This window comes from Ictalurus furcatus, chromosome 3 (genome assembly GCF_023375685.1).
Source record: "Ictalurus furcatus strain D&B chromosome 3, Billie_1.0, whole genome shotgun sequence".
NCBI classification, from domain to species: domain Eukaryota; kingdom Metazoa; phylum Chordata; class Actinopteri; order Siluriformes; family Ictaluridae; genus Ictalurus; species Ictalurus furcatus.
In genome coordinates, this window is record NC_071257.1 from 31,755,774 (window position 1) to 31,777,760 (window position 21,987).

The 21,987-nt window shown below is 36.7% G+C and overlaps 2 protein-coding genes across 2 annotated transcripts in view; both read right to left on the bottom strand.

Moving 5' to 3' along the window:
• Positions 1-227: 227 nt before the first annotated feature.
• Positions 228-12,999, bottom strand: LOC128605747 (von Willebrand factor A domain-containing protein 7-like). The gene is made up of 16 exons (XM_053621461.1): positions 12,794-12,999; positions 12,407-12,615; positions 12,039-12,311; positions 11,598-11,691; positions 10,307-10,420; positions 9,940-10,120; positions 9,344-9,513; positions 8,637-8,749; positions 7,313-7,429; positions 6,955-7,149; positions 6,611-6,743; positions 6,337-6,495; positions 6,146-6,238; positions 4,285-4,458; positions 1,413-1,900; positions 228-641 (listed from the first exon to the last, which is right to left on the bottom strand). The coding sequence occupies exons 2-16, from the start codon at positions 12,608-12,610 to the stop codon at positions 228-230; spliced, it is 2,922 nt and encodes a 973-aa protein (XP_053477436.1). The 5' UTR covers positions 12,611-12,615; positions 12,794-12,999.
• Positions 13,000-17,550: 4,551 nt separating this feature from the next.
• Positions 17,551-21,987, bottom strand: part of frem3 (Fras1 related extracellular matrix 3) — a 41,341-nt gene continuing 36,904 nt past the window's right edge. Inside the window, exons 19-24 of the mRNA XM_053622071.1 lie at positions 21,338-21,465; positions 20,862-20,996; positions 20,519-20,645; positions 19,310-19,497; positions 18,975-19,121; positions 17,551-18,537 (exon numbers count right to left, since the gene is read on the bottom strand). Of these exons, the coding sequence (XP_053478046.1) occupies positions 17,983-18,537; positions 18,975-19,121; positions 19,310-19,497; positions 20,519-20,645; positions 20,862-20,996; positions 21,338-21,465 (1,280 nt within the window). The 3' untranslated portion in view covers positions 17,551-17,982. The remainder of the gene's footprint in view (positions 18,538-18,974; positions 19,122-19,309; positions 19,498-20,518; positions 20,646-20,861; positions 20,997-21,337; positions 21,466-21,987) is intronic.

Sequence of the window (21,987 nt, forward strand, 5' to 3'; positions counted from 1 at the left end):
AATGAGTATATTAGGCAAGTAGGATTTCCTTCTAGTTACAAACAGAACATGCTGATTTATAGTGATTATAAGACAAAATAGCTGATTGAAGATTGATGTTTGTGTATTTCATTTATACATTTTCTCCTCATACTGTATAATACATGAATAATGTGTAATATGTAATCTTAAATATGAAGATATTGACCAAAATCAGATGAATTAAGTTTTTTTTTTCTTTTTTTTTCTTAGAGCTGCATGAATTGATAAAGTGAGACTCCCATATTAAGCCAAAGGCTTAAAGGCTTAACTGGCAAAACCAAGAAAAATTCCACACCAGAATTGAGGATTATAGATGCAGCTATAGCGCTCGGAGATTTGAAGCAGGTGACGACATTTCCCACTTCATCTATAGCAACCAGTTCCAACTCTGGGAAACAGCAAGATGAGGTGTAGACTACTGTAGTGACAATGCCCGTGTCATTGAGGACGCTGGTGATGATGAGTTTGCCATTTCCCTGGAGGACTCTCACACTCGGAATATTTGATCCAAATCCACCAGTCACTTCGGCAGTGAGGTCCCATGAGGAGTTTCTGCAGTCGCCCGGACAGTCAGCATTTATGCTAACTATCGTACACATTGGAGGGATGAAATCTTTGGACTTAAAGAAAAAAAAAAACAGTTGAGATTCTACACAAATTGTTTTTAATGGCATGTCTGTAATGAGTATCATGTGTGGCAGCCTGTGAAAACCCTACACATGGAAGTGATGACATATACATGCAAATATATAGAAGTAAATCTGCAAGTTTTTGCTAAATAATAAATACTAATCCTATATTATATGCATTTTAAATTCTTCAATTGAAAAATGAAGAAATAAAGATTTTAAAATGTAAGGATATTTTGACAGGAGTATTAAATTACAAACAGAATTCATTCGGCTTGTGTCAATTTTGACATGGCATGTAACTATCCAAAAACATCATGAAAGCATGACAATCACTGTGTGAGGAAATCACACTTAGCTAGAAAGGTTCTAGACATCTTTAGGCAGACTGATTGTTTTTACCATGGTGTTTGTAGCCAACGTGGTCTTTCTAGAAATATAGCCAAGGTAAGGTTAAAAAGTAAATCAAACATTTCTGTTATGTTGGTGAAATATAAGCAGAAAATATACAGATATAGACAGAAAAACACATTTTGTCAAAAATCTTGTCCAAAATGTTTTGGATGTTTTCCAAAATTCAGCCACAGGGACATACACTGGGTTTTCCCAGACTGCCACAAATCAGAAATAATGATGGTAAAAAGGTGTAATGTAATGGTTAGCTTGGAAACCTAAATGTCCTACTGTTCAAAAACTACATTTAGGCACTGACAAATCCTTTGAAAGAATCCTGGAATATTGAATGTAATGTAAAGTGATTACCGGAGCATCAACAGCAAGACGCAACACAACGTAGTTGAAGTCGCTTCCATCAGCTGCTTCAGCCTGGATTGTCACAGTGACTTCAGTTCCAAAGGAAGCATTTGTAGGAGCAGTCAGAGTTACTGTGCCATTGGCACTGCCCCCACTCTCGAGAGTTATGGATGTGTTAAAGCTAGTGTCAAAATTGTGATCATTGCTGACTCTGATATTAAATCTTCCTCCAGAGCCATCGGTTGCCACTCTGAAAGGTAGAGTGACTTGTTTTCCTGGTTCAATTCTTTCAGAAGGTGGAGCCTGAGGGTAATTAGAAAGAAAGTACATTTTTAAAGAAAACTCTGATAGCTCTTGATTAATTACTGTTTTGATCTTATAGCCCAAGTTTGACAGGTCAGTTTTCATGAGCAGAAAATGTCTACCAAAAGATATTAAGGGATAAGCACTTAAGAAGTTTACCTGTCTAAATTCACCAGTAGAGGGTGCTATAATTCCTCAATTAATAAATCTTTTGAACTGTTTAACATCAAATTATGATTCTTCTTTCTCTGGATTTCCTGGAACATGCTTGGATGTAATGAATATGTAAGTAGTCAACCATTTTGAATTTTAACAAAATCTGTCAGGTTTTTTTTTCTACTTCAAATTTTGTCAGATCATCACAAGCAATGGTTCTGCTGATGCTGATGGACCTAATGTTTTATCATCTTTCTCTGTTACTATAGGGGTGGAGTCAGAATGTGTCTATCTATCTATCTATGTATCTATCTATCTACAGTTGCAATCGAAATTATTCAACCCCCATTGCAAATCAGGTTTATTGCCAAAATTTACAGACTTTCAGCTGTTTGCGATGAACAAATCAAACAAAAGCAATTGAAATAGTTCAACACAACAAATGCTTCAAGTGATTTCCCCAAATTCAACGGAAAATGCAATTTATAATGACCTCCAGTTTCAAAATTATTCAACCCCCTGAATAGAATCTCTCACAACAGCACAAATATGCAAAAAATGTGTTACATTAAGCACACCTGATGCAACTAATCAAGGGCTTTATTAGTTGCACTAGGTGTGCTTGAGCTGGAACACATCAAAAACCTGAACTGGTTAGGGTCAGAAACTGTATGAAATACCTGGACAGGGCAGAAAAGGAAGCTAGCAATGGCTGCAAACAGATTTCTGAGAAGGCAGGTTGTGAAAAACCCTCGCGTGACTGCAAAAGTCCTGCAGCAAGACTTGGTGGTAACAGGCACTGAGGTTTCAGTGAGCACAGTAAGGTCCGTACTGAACGGAGAAGGTTTCCATGCCAGAACTCCAAGACATACACCACTACTGACCCAAAAGCACACGAAAAGTCGGCTCAAAATCATAAAAATAAGCCACAGAAATTTTGGGATTCTTTTCTGTGGAGCAATGAAACAAAAGTGGAACTTTTCAGCACAATGGATCAGCGGTATGTCTGGAGAAAGAAGAATGAAGGAAGAACACTCTGTCCACACTCAAGCATGGTGGTGGCTCGGTGATGCTCTGGGGCTGCTGTGCATCCTCTGGCACTGGAAACTTGCAGTGTGGGGGAGGCAAGATGGATTCATTGATGTATCAGGAAATCCTAGGAGAAAATGTCATGCCGTCTGTGAGGAAGCTGAAGCTTGGGCATCATTGGACCTTCCAGCAGGACAATGATCCCAAGTATACCTCAAATTCCACCAAGGCTTGGTTGCAGAAGTGTTCCTGGAAGAATCTAGAGGGGCATCACAGTCACCTGACTTAAATCCTATAGAAAATCTCTGGTGGGATTTGAAGAAGACGGTTGCAGCACACAAACCCAAAAATATTACTGAACTGGAGGCCTGTCATCTGACAACATTTAGCAATTTTCCATTGAAAGTTGTTGGCAGAGGTGCTGCTGTCACTCAACTTGACGTTATGGTGAAGATGAAGCAATGCCTGGGAAATGGACATTTAGTCCAGAATATTTTTTTGGTGATGTAAAAAGAAGAAATAAAGAATATGTTTGAATGAATATGTTTTATCTCTTGTATAATCCTTGAAAACAACAACAACAAAAAAATGTGGTTGAAATGTCCTGTTTGATTGTGTTTCATGTTTAACTGTTATTTCCAAATTCAGTGATTTATTCCTTATATAATTGTTCAGTCTTAGTCTGAGGACAATTTCATTGATTTAATTGTTTTAATGAACAATAGATGAAATATGTGGCACATTGATTTGTTGTTGCCAATGGCATGATTATTCTTGAGTTTTTCCAATAGGGTTTTCATTTATATCTATGTATTTCTGCAAATTTGGTTCATTTTGTAGATTTGAGTTATTTAGTGTCGTGATACTTCGATACTTTATACGTCGTGAACATATGAAGATATGTTTATGGTACCGTGACTAACTAACTAACTATCTATCCATCTATCTATCTATCTATCTATCTATCTATCTATCTATCTATCTATCTGTCTATCTATTTAATTAAATTAATAATGTTGAATCAAGAAAATACACTGTTCACTGTCAAAATAAGTATATTTATATCAGTCTAATAATTTTTTTTGCAGCCTTGATTTCATTTGATAATTTATTGGATGGAAATGACTATTTTGGTCTCTTAGTCCATTGTAAATTTTGAATGATTCATTTCCATGAACAGAAGAAAAAGAAAACCAAATTGTAATGGTGCACTCAAATAATAATAATAATAATAATAATAATAATAATAATAATAATATATGTGGGGTGAGTGGGGATTTCTTTGTATTCAAACTTACAGTAATAATCACTTTTGATGTTTGGAACCGAGTTGATGACTGTCTCTGAAATTTCAAGATGACATTTGATAAGAAGCTGGCCTCTCCATCCACACGAATAGTAAACTCTCCTGCTGGGATGCTGCTGAAGTTCACCAAGTATTGCCCACTACCTATCTTGACTAGTTTCCCTGGAAAATAGTTTGAACTTGATGCATTGACCACAGACACCTTTGTAGGTCTCAAATTGTCCCCGCCGACCATGGACAGCAACAGGCTGATATTGGCGTCTAAATGAAGGGAAGGCAAGGTAGGCTTATTTAAATAGCACAATTTCATACACAAGACAATGCAAAGTTCTTACAAATAAAACAGAAAGTATAGAAGAACAATTAACTTGAAATTATATAATTTATTAACAATATAAAAGTTAGATTCAAATGAATACAGGTGCATCTCAAAAACATCGAATACCATGTAAAAGTTAATTTTTTTAGTAATTTAATTAAAAAAGTGGAACTTTCATATATTCTAGATTCATTGCACATAAAGTGAAATATTTCAAGCCTTTCGTTGTTGTAATCTTGCCGACCTTCTGAAAAGTATGTTCATTTATGTATAAGCGTCTTACATGGGCTAAGGAAAAAAGAACTGGACCATTGGTCAGTGGTCCAAAGTCATCTTTACAGATGAAAATACATTTTGCATTTCATTTGAAAATCAAAGTCCCAGAGTCTGGAGGAAGAGTGGAGAGGAACAGAATCCAAGTTGCTTGAAGTCCAGTGTGAAGTTTCCACAGTCAGTGATGATTTGAGGTGCCATGTCATCTGCTGGTGTTGGTCCACTGTGTTTTCTCAAGTCGAGAGTCGATGCAGCGTCTACCAGGAGATTTTAGAGCACTTCATGCTTCCATCTGCTGATAAGCTTTATGGAGATGCTGATTTCCTTTTCCAGCAGGACTTGGCACCTGCCCACAGTGCCCACTATTATTAACTGATTTGCTGACCATGGTATTACTGTGCTTGATTGGACAGCCGACTCGCCTGACCCGAACCCCATAGAGAATCTACGAGAGACACCAGACCCAACAATACAGACGAGCTGAAGGCCGCTATCAAAGCATCCTGGGCTTCCAGAACACCTCAGCAGTGCCACAGGCCGATTCGTAGTAATTCGTGCAAAAGGATTAAAGCCCCGACTGAGCATCAAGTGCATAAATTTGAAAACATACTTTTCAGAAGGTCGATATTTCTGTATTATAAATTCTTTATTCTAATATGTTAAAGATTAAAAAAAAGCTTGAAATATTTCACTTTTTGTAATGAATTTAGAACATATGAAAGTTCCACTTTTTGAATAAAATTATAGAAAAAAAATAACTTTTCCTCGATATTCAAATTTTTTGACATGCAACCTGTAAACTTGACCAAAAAAGTGTAAGGTACTACAGAAATTAGATAAAAGATTGAACAGTAATGAAGTAATATCACTGTGATCTAACAAGAGTGCTTTATAACTGAAAGCTTGATCAAATGGGCAAGCATTTAGTGTTGATTTAAAAAGGTCTAATGTTGGGACACTTTTAGATATTTTTAAAATATATACTCAAAAAAAAACAAAAAACACTTTACTATCATTTGGAAAAGAGGATTAAGTATCATGCATTCACAGGGGTCCCTCTTGTGGTGTGAAAAGAATGTGTAACTGATGTAACTTCAGAAGATCATGAAGAAATGGCATTCATGAAGTGTTCATATCTCATATCTCAACTGATCAGTCCAGAGTTAAGGGCCTTGATCAAGGGCCCATCAGTGGCAGCTTGGCAGTGCTGGGATTTGAATTCATGACCTTCCTAGCAGAAGTCCAACAAGTTAACTGCTATGCTACCACTGCCATTTTAAAGGGAAAAGTAGAAACATCTGGGAAAATTTTTACTTGACTTAACTGATTATCATTTAAGAAAAGGTGTTCACTTACTTGCTATAGGTCTGCAGTTTAATACAGCATAGCTTGAATGAAGCCCTTGGAAAAGTTGTACAAAGTTGTAAAGGAAGTCAATCTCACTTTGACCTGGATAGTGAATAAAAATAATCATTAACAAAATTAATTTCTGGCATTTATTTATTCACATCTAAGCAGAAATGTTCCACAAAGAGAACTGATTTTACCGACAACTTTGATGGTGTAGGGCTGTGTTGAGTTAATACTGAAGTGCCAGAGTCCAGCCTGCTCTAATTCATTTGGCTGCACAATGTCAAGGTTAGCAAAACCCTGAATAGGCCATGAAGTCTCACTGCTTTGCAGTATGGGGGAGTTCTTTGAGACTCCTGGGTTAGATCATAGCATTATTATAAAAATTTAGCACGGTGTTGTATAAAGTTGATGTTACATGAGTGGTTTCTCAGAATGAGGGTTCATTGGTTAATTTCCCAGTCTACTCACCTGTGGGACTAGTGATGGTGTAATCTGTAGAGTTGCCTGTGATGTAAATTATCAGGTTTTGCACAGAAAAATCCACAAAGACTGGGAAGGTTTCATATTTTGCTGGGTTTCTTATAGTTTGAAATAGAGTGACCTGAAGAAGAAGAAAAGTGTTCAAGTAAAATAATTGAAAGATAAACATTACCAAAGCACGCCATTCTTTCATTCATAAGTAAGTGCTATATCCTTTTCAGGGTCACAGTGGCCCTGGAGCCTATCCCAGGAATACATCCTAAATGAAATGTAACTGAAATGTAACCATATGAGGTAACATGATTTAACTATCAAAGTAGGTCTTTAATTACCATTGTAGAGTTGGAGGTAGCCTCAATGGTGTTAGAAGCTTGGTTCATGTTGGTGACTTCAATTACATAGCCCCCAGAGGCCTGAGCCAGGTCCTGGTAGAGCTGTATATCGACAAGCTGAGGAGAAACTTGCTGTTGGCTATATAAGGGCGTGGCACTTGGAGAACTAGTGGATCTAGTTAGTATGAAGGTAACCTTCACAGTAAGAAAGGAAGAAGATTTAATCATATTGATGTAGATGTGCCACAGTGAAGGCTGGATTAAAAATAAATGACCAGTATGGTTTAAAGTTTGAAGATTTCTATATAACAGTATCAGTAGTTTGGTTGTGTGTTTATGATGATTTGCATGTACTCACTACAGATTTTTTTGTCTCAATCAGTGCTTGCACAGCATTTTTCAACTGTTTATCTTTTGCATCAGCATCTGTGAAAACAAAAATCTCAGTCTGCACTGGAGATCCAGTGAGGGCGAGCTGGAAAAAAAGTATTCACTGATTAATTACAAGCATACGAGTAACAATGAAGATAAATCTTACTAAAGAGGTCATTTGTGGTGAGCGACAAAATAAGTGACTCAATGTCTTACTGACTAAATGACTGATTGTTTAACTGACTGGGTGACTGATGCACTGACTTACTGACAAAATAAATGAATGAGTGAGTGGCTGACTGAGCAACTGACCACCTGAATGACTGACTTACCGACTGACTGAGTGACATAGTAACCAGAGTGACTCACTGACTGACTTACTGATTAACTGAGTGATTGACTGAGTGGCTAATCATTCCATTGTTGAAACATGCATGCGTGGGCATACCCTGAGAGGACTAAGTGACTACTATACCATGTCTATCTATACGGATGTATACACCTGCACATAGGTGGCTATCACTGAACTTACACTATATTCAGACTACAAGCCTAAGTGCTCAATTCTGTTGTTGCCTGAAGCTCTAGATATGCAAAGGAAAAAAAAAAAAAAAAAAACTTAACAAAAGAAGTCAATGTTTAAAAAAGACATCAATCTTAAATAAAAATAAAAATGTCAACTTTTTAAAAAGTCTATTAATAATTCAACTTAAAAAAATCAGCTCTAATACAATTTAAATTTTAAAAATGTCAACAGACACCTTAAACATTAGTCAACTTTCAGTAAAAAGACTTAACTTTAAATAAAAACAGCTAACTTTTTTTTTTTTTTAAATTGGTTGTTTTTATTTACAGACTGATGGACTGATTGACTAAATGGTTAACTGACTGATTAACCAACTGAGTGACTGATTGACTGACTTCAAATTGAGTGAGTGACTGACTCACTTACGGACAAACTGATAGACTATTGAAAAAAGCAACTTGAATAAAAGTTGATACTGCCTAGGCAAAATAAAAATCATAGATATTGCCTAATTTTGATATTGAAGTAAGTGATGTTTTTTTTTTTTTTTTTTTTTTTTTTTTTCTACAAATGATATCACATCTTTATTTGAATAACTTTAAAAATAAATAAATAAAAAGACTTAACTTAAAATGTAAACGACCAAACTTTAAAAAGTTGATTTTTGCCTAGGCTTATTTTTGATTTAGATTTTTTTTCTTTTCTTTTTTTTCAAATGATATGACGTCTCTATTGAATATATGTTTTTAGAAATGCTGCAGCCTAACGATTTACTGTCTCATACCTGGAGTCCTGAGAGACACATTTCAGGATCATCTCCTCCACCATCAGGTATAAGTGCATTGATTTCGTCTTGAAACACCTTAGGATCCACTGTTCTTGTAAGTGGGCCATAATCTGAAAGAGTGTAAGTACAGAGGAGGCAACATTCCACATATGTTTTCTGAGGTGTTTTCAAGTTTCTTCATCTTTTCCATTAATTTCTGATATCAGAAACACTATGTTATCTTAGGTGTTTAATTTTCACTAGTTTGACAATTTGGACACTTTTGACAGCCCTGACAGTAGTTCAGGTTGCAAATGAAATCATACATTTATGTTAATGTGCTCATTTTAACATGTTATTGTTTCTTTAGTAGCAGCTTACATAGGGACTTGTACTGCAGATATTCCACATAATCTAAGACTAACAACAAATGTATTTTATTATTTAACTTTTTTTTTTTTTTTTTTAAATAATCGTTCATATGGCCATGTTGTTTGTAAGGAGATCTCCACTGTCAGCACTTTGTAATGGTCATGTTATCATCCAAGGTGCAGATGAAGATTCGCATTGTACATTGCAACATTTTGTTCCCTGTTCAAATTAGAAGAAACTCTAGATTATGTATTTAATATGTATGTAATCACATGCAGCATATTATAGCAATATGGCATCCTGTTTAAAATTAACATTCTATAAACAAGCAGCGCTCCAGGAATCAAACTTACCTGGGTCATTAAATGTCACCAGGATGTATTGTAATGGTTGAACTGCAGTGCCTTTTTTACTGTTAATGATAGCTGAAGTCACTTTTCTGAGCTTGGCAATGTCATCAGACATGCTGCTAGTGGTGTCTATAACAAAACACAGTGCTGACGTCTTGCCTAGTCCCAACAGTCTGAGGAATATAAAACAAGCACATAACTGTACTACTGAGCAGTCTAGCTTGGATTTGCTGCTAAAGAGGAGGCAGAGGTAGTAACTACCATAACGACTGCAACGACCGTAACGACTGCAAACATGACTTTAAAATGTGTAATAAACCCCGACACCTTTAACATAATTTTTGAAGAATCATCAAAGTATTCTCAATAACAGGTGGGAAAGGGAAATATCACCTGAAGAAGCAAATGGACATGGCACACCTATACCTACTAAGTAAGCAAGTTCAGCACATATCAGTATGTATGTGTGTGCTATTATTCATATAATTCATTATTAACTCTACTCTATTCATTATTAACTCTATTAACACTATCATTCATGATTAATTCTTATTTTAGTGAGAGACTTCCTCTCTTTAGTAAAATTTTTCCTTTGATACCGAAGAAAATCAGAATCTCCAAGTGCTGCTCTAATGTCATCCAGTAGTTCTGTGGTAGCATTAGTGGCTACCAATGCTGCTTCTTCATGTAGGTGACCATGGCTGGAGGTTGGGGTATCCTTATTTATGCCACCTTGCCCCCAACTTGATAGATCAGCTTCTCCTCCATGACTACACTTTCCTAAAGATGACACGAAAATGTAAATATAGTGGATAAAATTGGTGCAGTGCCCTCCACTAATATTGGCACCCTATATATATATATATATATATATATATATATATATATATATATATATATATATATATATATATATATATAATTTACATGACTTATGTCTTATGTCCTACATTTTTAAAGCATTACCATTTGGTTTGGATGGGCCAAAGTATCCTGATGTTAATTTCTGCTCTGTAATGACCGCCTCCAAGATGTTTCCTGAGCAGCCATCTCCATAACAACTCCTGCATGTTTCTGAATCTGGCAAAACAGAAAAGAAACTTATGTTGTATCAAATCAGATCTGCTTTGCTTTTGTTTCAACATCATTGACTTTATATTCTCTTGCTCACAACTTAGATTCATTTTCACATGATGGGCCAGTGTACATTAAGATACCTTAAGCTTAGCCAGGAATACACTGAACAAATACAATACAGAGTTTCCATTGTTTGGAATGAAGTCTAATATAAGCTCTACTCCTATCTACAAAATTGTAGTCATTTGGTACATTTACAGCATTTTTTCAGATGCCCTTATCCAGAGCGACTTACATTTATCTTATTTTTTCAACTGAGCAGTTGTGGATTATGGGCCTTGCTCAAGGGCTCCAGTGGTAACAGCATGGCAGTGCTGGGATTTGAACTCACAACCTTCTGATCAATAGTCCAACAGCTTAACCAACATCTTAACCACTGAGATACCACTTCACGTTGGTAGGGTTAGGGTTAGATGCTACATTAAATCACTATGTAACCCGTAAAATTTTATCTTGACCCTGTCACAGGGTGTGAGAATCTCTGCCAAGGAGCACTGAAACTGTACTGGTGAGTCAATTTATGTTGGTTTTGTCACTTGTCAGTTTACAGGTACACCATGATTTTTGGTGACTGACCAAGTTAGATTTGCCTGTGCCCTGCTCAGAAGTCCAACCACTAAAACACATGCCAAGCTGATCAGTGTGGTAGACCATGTTTGCTAGGTAGTAATTCTTGACTCCTAATTAGTTGACAAAATTGATCACTACTTAAAATCAGTTTCTTAAAATGAATTGTCCAGGGTGTAGCATTAGTGGCAGTAATTCAGAAACGGTATGTTCTATAAGCAAAGGATGGTCAACCAGTTTGACAAGCTGCTGTGTTTTGGCAACTGGTACAAAGGCAAATTTAATGATGGTTGCAAAATGATTAATATAACACGTGTAGTGCAGATCACTAAATAAGTGTCACACATGTATAACATCAAAAACGTCACAAATATGATTAGTCACATTTGTGTGTTGACTAACAGCTGCTATGGTGAGAAACAAGATTACCCAATCAGGATTACATATTTTTTCCGTTTCCAAACTTTAAGGTGCATCTTTAGTGATGCAACAGGAAAAACAGGTAAACACACATGTAGAGAAACACCTAGATAGTCACACTGTGTTCATTTACCTGCTATGTTGCTAATTAGGGTATCTGGTTTAATCAGGTTGGTGTAAGATTTTCTATTTCCCAGTTCAATCCAGTCACTATGGCTGTAGAAATCCTTAGAGAAAGACATGAAGCCAGGGTCAGAATTAGACCTTGTATTTTGCTTAATACAATTAAATTTGATTTGTATAGAGCTTTTAACAATGGACAATGTCACAAAACCGGCTTTATATATATATATATATATATATATATATATATATAGAGAGAGAGAGAGAGAGAGAGAGAGAGAGAGAGAGAGAGAGAGAGAGAGAGATTTTAAATTAAAGCAACAAGTGTCCTATTAAACCAGGACACCTCTTTAAATATAATAGCAATGTAGTATAGCGTATTTAAATTTATTTTAAAATGCTTAATATATCGTCATCTCAATACCACAATTCTACAGTAACATGGTGCTACCTGCAAAGTGTGTAAAGTTTTACCAAGCATCGCTCTGGCAGCTTGATAGTTCTGCTGCTTTGCATGGTTTTTAACAGCAGAAACTCCTGCAGTAATAAGATCCTGTCCTGCCCAAAACTCCTCGTTGTTGAAATGGTAACGTCCAATGAAGGGATACTCAACATCGACCAAAGCATTGTATTGATTTATATCATTGATGCTGATTTGTAAATCTTTGGCTGAATCAGAAGAGGAACAAGCTTTTGCCACTGATGCTACTGTCAGTGCGTCTGGCTGCAATAAGAAAGGCACACACAGTATAATGTTAAAACACATACTTAAAATGAGAAATAACTTCATATTTCAATAGATATAAGAATTTTGCTCACCAAAACAAAATGTTTTCCATCCTGGAGTGCTCGTGATCTGCAGACATCGACTGTTGTCTGTAAAATTGCATTACGGGTTATGTCCTGATGTGTCTTGGATTTTGGCGACAAAGACAGAAAGGCCAGAGTCTGACTTGTCATGAGAAATATTGTGAGGTATAAACAGGTCAATGACTTGATCAGCAGATTTGTGGTTATCATCATCAAAACTGTGAAGGGAAAAAAAAATAAACCTTGACATAAACGACCTCCAATACAAACTTAGTTTTATTGCTTTCTATATATTTCTATATTTCTTAATTAATTACATGAATAAAACATTAGTGAAAATACCGCACTGCTGCCTGGGAGTAATATATTATTATCTTATTTTATCTTAAATTGTACCTTAAGGCTTTAGTCTTCAGATGAATGCAGTGTACCTACTGTCTGTAGTAGTGAAAATGTCTTAGTGTTTGTGTTTTGGGCAGTACTTATGTGTCAGAACAGGTTATGCATGCCACTCCTATAAGGAAACATGAAAATTAGTGTCATAAGATCTCTAAACATATCTAATCACATTTTGTACTACATATAGTTGAGAAAACTACAGACCTTCCTGAACTGAAATATTTTTTGCACATATCTCAACCAGAATTTCTAGCAATTTAAAGAGGGAAAACAGCATTTAAATATTAATCTCAACAACCATACTGATTGCTTAACCCCCGCCCCCCCCCCAAAAAAAAAGTAGTGTTTTTTAATATATATATATATATATACATACACACACACACACACAAAATAAAGCACCATTCGAACTATGTACATCACATCCAGCAGTAATTCTGTAAGTAATTCATATTTAGTAACAATATTTATTTCATAACCAAATCAAAGAGCATATAAAGATGATTAGAAACCATCTCTTTAATTAAAAAGTATTTCAGTTTCAATGATCTTAATCTGTTTTACTATTATCCTGAGCTGACAAGCTGTAGAAAGTAAATCTGTAACTTTATTGACACTGAGAAAACCTTAAAGTCTTTTCAAATGTATCATTTACAATTGCACACACAAACTAATATGGAAAGTATGTACATCTTTAATGATGGAACAGGAAAAACAGGTAGACACTTTGGAGCGGAATTATTGCCAGGTTTATTAAACTATTCACAAAAAACACAAAAATAGAAAAGGGGAAGCGTGCAGGAGCGTTGTGAAGGGAGTGCAGGGAGTGCTGATGGCGGCTGGTGATCCATCGTCCCAGCTGAGACTGGTCTTGAGGAGAGAGCTGTGCAGCAGGGCTCAGAAAGGAGGAAAACATCCACAGAGGGAGCAGCGATGATGGGTAGCCGGGGATCGTGGTCATCATGATCGTCGTTGTATTATCATATTGACCACAAAAAAACTATTCATAGTCAACACTTCACATCAATTTGCAGGAACATTAACATGTTTGGGCACAACAAAAGTTGTCTTATAAGTCGCCTATACCCCCTGCCCCCCCCCACAACAAAAAAAAAATGTCTTTAAAGAAAAAATTATAATCTGGGTCTTCCCATAAGTATGTGACATAAGATGTGAATGCTATTGCTGTGACTTTGATATAATTCAAATCATTACTTATTTAAAAAGAGTATATTGTTTAAAGTGAGAACTTTAAGGATTTAGCTTTAAAGAAGTATTTGTTGCAGTGACCAAATCACCACAGACATTACATTTCACAAAAGCGCAGACGTGCTTTAGCGGGTTTGCAAAAAAGTGTGTGAACGGCTTCTTCTTCTCCATGATAAGCGGGTGTCAGAAACGGAAAGTTGTGCAGCGCCACCTTGTGTACCGGGGTATTTCTGCCTTTCAATAGGCACCACCTATTGTCAGGGAGTGAATTTGCACTTTCATTCAGTGCGTCACCCGCGTTTAACGTGTGGGTGTGAACCCCAAAAAAACGCTCTGATCTTCTTCTCTGGGGCGTGTACATATATGTACAGCTACAGTGGATATAAAAAAGTCTACACACCCCTGTTAAAATGGTAGGATTTTGTAATGTAAAAAAAATCAACCAAGATAAATCGTGCCAGAACCTTTTCTACCTTTACTGCGAAAATGTTACCTATTAATTAATGAAAAAAGAATAAATAATTTTAGGAGAAAAACTAAAATGTATAATAAGATGTGTGCGTAAGTGTGTACACCCCTAAACAAATAACTTAGTTGAAGCAACTAAGTATCACAGCATTATTATTTTTTCTTTTTTTTGGGGGGGGGGGGGGGAGTCTTTCCAAAACCTTGGACTTGTTTTGATGAAGCCATTCCTTTGTTGATCTGGAGGTTTGCTTTGGGTCATTATCATGCTGAAAGGTGAAATTCCTCTTTATCTTAAGTGTTTTAGCAGGGTTTGTGCTAGTATGACTCGTATTTGGAGCTATTCATCATTCCCCAAACCCTGATTAAAGCCCCAGTTAAAGTTGAAGAAAAATAGCCCCAAAGAATGATGCTACCACCCCCATGCTTCCCTGAGGGAATGGTGCTATTTTGGTGATGTACTGTGTTTTCTTTTTTGTGCCCAACATATCTTTCCACATGGTTTTGGGAGATTGTATGTATTTATTATTATTATTATTATTATTATTATTATTATTATTATTATTATTATTGAATAATAATGAAGCAACAAAATATCACCACACCATCACACTTCAACCACCATGTTTGACTGTTGATAGATGTTCTTACTGTGAAATGCCGTGTTAGTTTTATGCCAGATTTAACAGGATCCAAGTCTTCCAAATATTCCACTTTCACCTTCATGTTCACCTTGCAACTGTCCATGAACACTGAACTTATCTGAAGTGAGCCAGGCATGAAGCTTGTTGATGTTCATCTGGGTTCTATTGTAAGTTCCTGGATGAATTGTTGATGTACTTTTGGAGGTAGACAGGCCACTTCTGGAACCTGTTTCTCTGCACCACTGTTCCAAGTTTTCTCAAGTCCCAGAACCCTAGATATAGCCTTCCTGACCATTTCTTTCTTATCCCTTCTGGAATTTTTTTGGATTGTGGCATAGTATGCTTCTTGTTGAGACCTTTTAGCCTCCTTCACATTGCTGCAAAGGTTCTATTTAAGCAATGTTAAATTCAACAGTGCTGTCTGTAATCAACCCTGGGTGTTTATAGTCTAATTGAGCCCAATTATCAATACAGTTTGGTTAAATGGTCATTAACAAAGGTTTATTTATTTTCAGATGAATGTTAAATAATTATATAATGTTACAAGTGTTAATGCACATGGGCCTAACTCTTTTCAGGCATTATGTGCATTTATATTGCAGCATGGTTGAATTCTGGAATCTGATTGGTCACAAGGTGTGCGTTATTTTTGTATAACTGCACGGTTTGGACAGTAGCTACCACTTGTATGATTGACGTGCTACGTAATCTAAGAGTAATAATAAACAGATGGGTTTTTGTTGTGATTTTTTAAAAGTATTGTTCTAGGGAGAAAAAACATAATCGCTGATAAGTTAGGGGACATTTATGCAACATTTATGGAAGAAGTCTCAACTGTTAGTGCATTGTAACAGTCACAGTGACTTGCAAAGTGCCCTAGCATAGGAAAAGCTTCAGGACAGAGGAGTTTATGCTTTATGGTTCCTCTGTAAAATGCACTGATTTTTGAGAGAAAGAGCGAGCGAGGGAGAAGTTGGTGGTGGACTAACTGTTTATCACGTCTATAGACCTCTAACGTGTTTGCAAACAAAAAGAGTTGTGCACGCAACCTGCGTGCAAAAGGCCTGAGTAGCCAAGCAGACTGTCCCTACTTTGTTATAATCTGACTGAAGAATCCATCAAAATATTATTTAGGAATCAGACAGAAATTAGCTTATTAATATTATATTGCTTATTAACTGTTATTCAAAAGACAGGGAGTTCTATTCGGCTGAGCCTGTTAAATTCTTAGTCCTTAAATTCTTGCCTGCATCCCAAACCATCTTCTGTTGGCTTGGAAAGGTGTTTGATTCAGAAGTACACAGTAAAAATGAATGTGTTTATGTGTTAACACTTTTCTGATTCTGACACCCAACAGCACAAAACAACATTTAAGATAAATAAATTCTGCCTTTCTTTTAAAAAATCAATATAGACTCCTGCTATGTTTTTACAACCAGGAGGCATGAGTGATATAAATTCAGAGTTATATATCTCACTCAGGGGTCTGTACTGTACAGTAAGTGATAACAGGAACTAACACGTCACTACCAAATCTCCCATAGTTGTTCAACATGGTTGCAATTCAGAGTGTATCTTACTTAGATGAGCCAAAGTAACTTACAAAGATATGCCCAGTTTGTTTGTGAATATGTGCAGTACTTATTTTTATTTTTTAAATTTTTTTTTATTTTTTATTTTTTGTGGCAATAAGAAAAACAACTTTGTGTTTGGAAATAAAATTTTAATACATTAAACAATAAATTGGAAGTGACATCACAAATTGAGACTATATAAATCATAATGACACTTGAATATGGACATGATATAAGTCTTTAATCATTTTAACCTGTTACAATCAACGTTTCAAGTTATATCAGGATGTAATAATACGTTCTGTTGGCATTGCCTATTTGGCAGCGTATAAGTACTTACTTACATACACAGGGTAAGCCTTACACTCACGTCTGTGTAATTCTCAGCCACATTTAACACATCCTGAAACATATAAAAACAGAGTCTGAATACTCTCTAATCAAAATGAAACCTCGAAATCTCTTTACATAGCACCACAATAATTGGTGTGTTGACCTGGGAACACTGGTATACTACAAATATACATACTTTTTTTTTTCTCACATAAATGTTTGAACAAGCCAGCTTTCCTACATCTATGTCTATCACAAACACACCTGACACGCATTCAAAACAATGTTTTACAGATTAAACTTAACACAAGGAGCCTACAGTAAATGTGGGAGAAAAAACAAAAAAACAACCTTACTCACAATCCTGACCAAGATCATATTCTTAGTACAGGTCAAAATCCTGCTGACCCTATCCTTATTCCTGCCTAAACTAATACTGGGATTTGACATATGTTTCAGTACAAAAAGGCTGCCATGTTTGCGTTTATACTTTGACAGTTTTACACTGACATTTTTTTTTTTTGGAAATTGTTGTTCAGATGGGATTTCCCTTTTGGGCTTTGTGTAATGTAATAGAACCTGGTAAACCAGGTGAAAAGCACCAGGACGTGAGAACTTACTGACAGGGTAAAATATCCTGCAATGCACATGTTTACTCATATCAGCACTATGAGCAATTTCTTTTGAACACGATTTGTCCAATCATTTGATGTTTTGGAAATCTGACATTTGAAGGCAAGCCTTGGGGTTAAGGTGGGATAAGCCTAGGAGTGTATATTGAAAAGGAAAGCAAAGTCAATGGTGAAGTGTAAGATCCAAGAATTTGCTTCTTTTGTGCTGTTTCTTCATTCTGAATCTAACATGTCCTCTTCTTTCAGTTAAATGCTCATGGGGTGAAGGCACACTCATGACAGGCAGGTCAAACCATATGAAGGACCAAGGAAGGCCTTGTAGCTGATGTCTAAACCTCAGAACTGTCCCCACTGTATCTCATTCCTGCAGTCCCTCTGCTATTGCTGCCATTGCCATAGGCGGAGCAAGAAGAAGTAGAGTATGGCGGATCTTTTTTCTCTTTCCTCTTACACCTTAGTAATACAACCACTAGAATTACCACTAGACACAATAGGAGGATTAGTCCAGCAATTCCCAACAGTGTGGGGCTGCCAACAGGTAGAATGGAGTCAGTGGCAGGTTCTTTACCCAGGCTCCCCTCTACTAGGGGGCGCTCTATGTAAGTTTCACGGCCCCAAGGCTGCCGCTGGCTCACTCTGAGCCGGTCAGAGCGGTCCAGGGCAATGTGCTGGATATTAGTGCCACGGCTGTTCTCCACACCAATGTCCAAGGCCTCTGGGTCAGGCACAGCCCGCCGGTTCCGGGTCATAGCACCAGAATTTGGAAGGACAGATGAAATGCCATGATGGTACTCCAGGCTTCTCTTACCAATGCCACGGATAGCATTCTCTCTGGAGCGGACGGTATATATAGTGTGGATGAACCACTCACGACCAGCCGCAACCTAAAATATATGACATTTTATGTATTATATGCATTTTTCCGGTAATATGGCAGCAAGAAAAGATTTATTTAATTTCATTTGATACATAAATGAGCAACTGCAAATTAATATCACCTATGTTTTAGCTAAATATTCATTAAGCATATATCAAACATTCATATTGACTGTTATCACTTCCGTTTTAAGATAAGACAGAAATGGGTAGATAAAACGATATTTGTAGCATTGGTATATTATCAGTATAAACAGAAAGCTAATCACTTTCTTTTTCCTTGTTATGTACACAACTTAAAATGTGGTTCTAGGTCAAAGAGAACCAAAAAGGATATTTAACATCAGCAAACACACTAAAGACAATACAACACATCAAAACCTGACTGGCAATAAGTATTGCTACATTGGATTTGAAAATATAAAGGCAAGTCCAAGTTTCTGACCTGGAAAAGGGGGGATGAGGACAATGCGAACCCATCTGATCCAGGCTGTTGGGCAAGAGAAAGGCCTCCTGGAGTATCTAATGCCAGTGTAGCATCAAAATGCACATCTCCAAATGAAGCAGCCTGGGTCTCAGGCTGGGCTTTGTCCTAAAGGGCAAACACAAACTGTCAGTTCAAATCCAAGCTTATGAGGTACAGCTAATTAAGAATTGAGCTGATCTAACCACAAGAGATGCTTGACCCTGCTTGTTGTAAACTCAATCATACGTTCGTGACAAAACACTCTATACAACTGATGCCATAAAGAACAAATATATAAGAAAGAAATAGCATACCAGGATCTTGAACCTGTAGAGCAGTGAGGGGGCATCAGCCAGGCAGCCATATTCTTTATTGGTGGGGTTATATTTTGGCACATAGCCATCTGTGCCCGTACAGAGGAAAACCTTCTCTATGCTACAGGAGAATGAATCTCCCAAGTTCTGCACTGGGTCCACCATCACACGTCCATAAATGGTAGAACCTATAGGAACAACCAAGAGTAATCATACCATGCAATGTTCATCATATTCCTACTTAAACATAAGCGGTAGATTGTAACAATGGATTGTTTTTTCAGTGATGATCAATGATCACTGATGGTCTCAGCTTTTACAGTATGTTAATATTATTGTAAAATCAGTACATATAGCTTGGAAGTATGTTGCATTTTGTACTTTGGAGAGAGAAAGCTGTGCTTTTAAATGTGAACTAATAAACTGTACATTATCTCAGTGTCTGTCTGATTTTCTCTTTTTGTAGGAGAAAACGTGAACACACAGCTCTGAGTGTGAGTGTGTGTGCGCTGAAAACTGTGGTACAATATGCTGAAGATTATAATTCATTTATGACACTTAATGAAAATCTGTGTCTCAACAGGTGGAAGAAAATGTGTGTGCTCGCACATTTGTGAATAAATGGATGGATATAGTGCTCCTGGTGCATACAGGGTTAAGGAGCTTGATCAAGGGCTCAACAATATTGGCACTTGAACCCCCAATCTTCTGATTAGTAACACAGCACCTTAACCATTGAGCCACTACTGCCATGTGAGGGCTCGTGGATGGATGGACGTATTTGAAGATGGCTGGGTGGATTTCTTTGATTCTCAGAATGGGAAATTTGTTATGGAATATGTTGTGAGCATAGATTTATCATCACTCTTGGCCCCAAAATGAAAATGTTGCCTTATGTTTAAATACCTTTATTTGAATATTGTCTATGCATTGCTAACATTAGGAGACTTTCCAAAAAAAGGTTGGCTGTTTAAAAGAGAACTACATGGTCTAATATTTGGAGAACAATTATTGGTATCATTGGTATAATACTGGTATCAGCCATTGCAACAGTCAGAGGTAAAGCAGCGTATCAGGATACAGAAAAAGCCCAAAGCTTATTGGTGGCCTTAAACTGACTGTCCATAAGTGTAGAGATTATACTGCATATGTAAGGGTTAATTTCAGGTTTATTCAGTTCAGTTGAGATTATTCTTAATCAATTTTTACCTTCAGTGAAAGCAACATCAGTGCCTTCTGCAAAGCCCATAGAGCCGTCAGATAGCCAGATTTCTTTCTTAGACAGGAGGAACATCTGTGTGTTCAGGCTGAACTCTGCTGCCACTGGGTCACTCACCTGAGAGGAAAAGAAAGTGGGGCCAAGTGTAAATCGGAGTGTTCTCATTTTGAGTGAAAATAAGTTTTATCAGTGTTTTTAAGACTAGCAGATACACCAGTGTTGTTAGATTTGTTTTTAGAAATTTGTTTTTTAAATCTTTTCTTATGCTTAGATTTAGCATAAAAGAAAATGCAACCACCATATATATTTTAACCACATTTAAATCAGTCTGACCTGCTGGAAGCGGATGTCCATGTCAAATGTCAGTGGCTCTCGGGGATGGCACACGGGTGGAATACTAAACTCACCATTAGGAGAAGCAATGCACGGAATCAGCTTCACTGTATAGGTGCCAGAGTAGTCTCTTACCTACATACACATATAACCATATTATGAGTGAAATCTGTTTTAGTAGTGTTTGATGTTAGACCACATAGAAATAACAAAACCTAGGCAGTGCAATTCTTAAAATAACCCTAAATTAAACTTAGTGGAAAAAAATTATATTAGGAGGACAGATCTGTTGCCTTGGTAGTAATATACTAAAAAGGAAATCGAAGCGGGTGTCCCATTTAAAGGGTGTGTAAGAAAAGAACCAATGATATGAGAATTTAATGTAGGAAACAACAGGCATGAACCAGAATACCCTATACGTACATGTTTGATGCAAATTAATCACTTAACTAGGTTTATTTTAGTTGAGTACTCACAGCAAAGTCAGAGACAAAACTCCACTGCTGCATCGGTTGGTTGTATGTAGGCTCAGTTCGGACCAGAGACAGAGTGAATGTAAGGCCAGGGTGATCAGCACACATCACTATGGACGAGAGGCTGCTTCCTGTAGGGCAATGAAATGATTATTTCACAACAAAGTGATCTGAAAGCTGTATAGTACAGTGCTGTGAAAAACGTATTTGCCACATCCTGATTTCTTCTGTTTTTGTGTATATCTCATACTAAATAGTTTCAGATCTTCAAATGAAATACAACATAAAACAAAGGCAACCTGAGGAAACACACAATACAGTTTTTATTTCTTTATTTACTTATTGAGCAAAAAAAAAAGTTATCCAACACCTATCACCGATGTAAAAAACAAACAAAAAGCTATTGCCCCCTTAAACTTAAAATCTGGTTGTGCCACCTTTAGCAGCAATAACTGCAACCAAACGCATCCGATAACTGGAGATCAGTCTTTCACAGCACTGTGGTGGAATTTTGGCCCACTCTTCTTTGCAGAACTGTTTTACTTCAGCTACACTGCAGGGTTTTTGTACATCATCTGCCCGTTTAAGGTTCTGCCACGGGATCTGAATTGGTTCAAGTCAAGATTTTGATTAGATGACTCCAAAACTTTAAC

Coding starts and splice junctions, on each gene's coding strand:
- LOC128605747 (XM_053621461.1), bottom strand. CDS start 12,610: ATGATGATAACCACAAATCTGCTGATCAAGTCATTGACCTGTTTATAC. Junction 11,692..12,038: donor AAACTTTACACACTTTGCAG/GTAGCACCATGT, acceptor TCTTTCTCTAAG/GATTTCTACAGCCATAGTGA. Junction 6,744..6,954: donor CTACCTCCAACTCTACAATG/GTAATTAAAGAC, acceptor CTTCTTCTTCAG/GTCACTCTATTTCAAACTAT.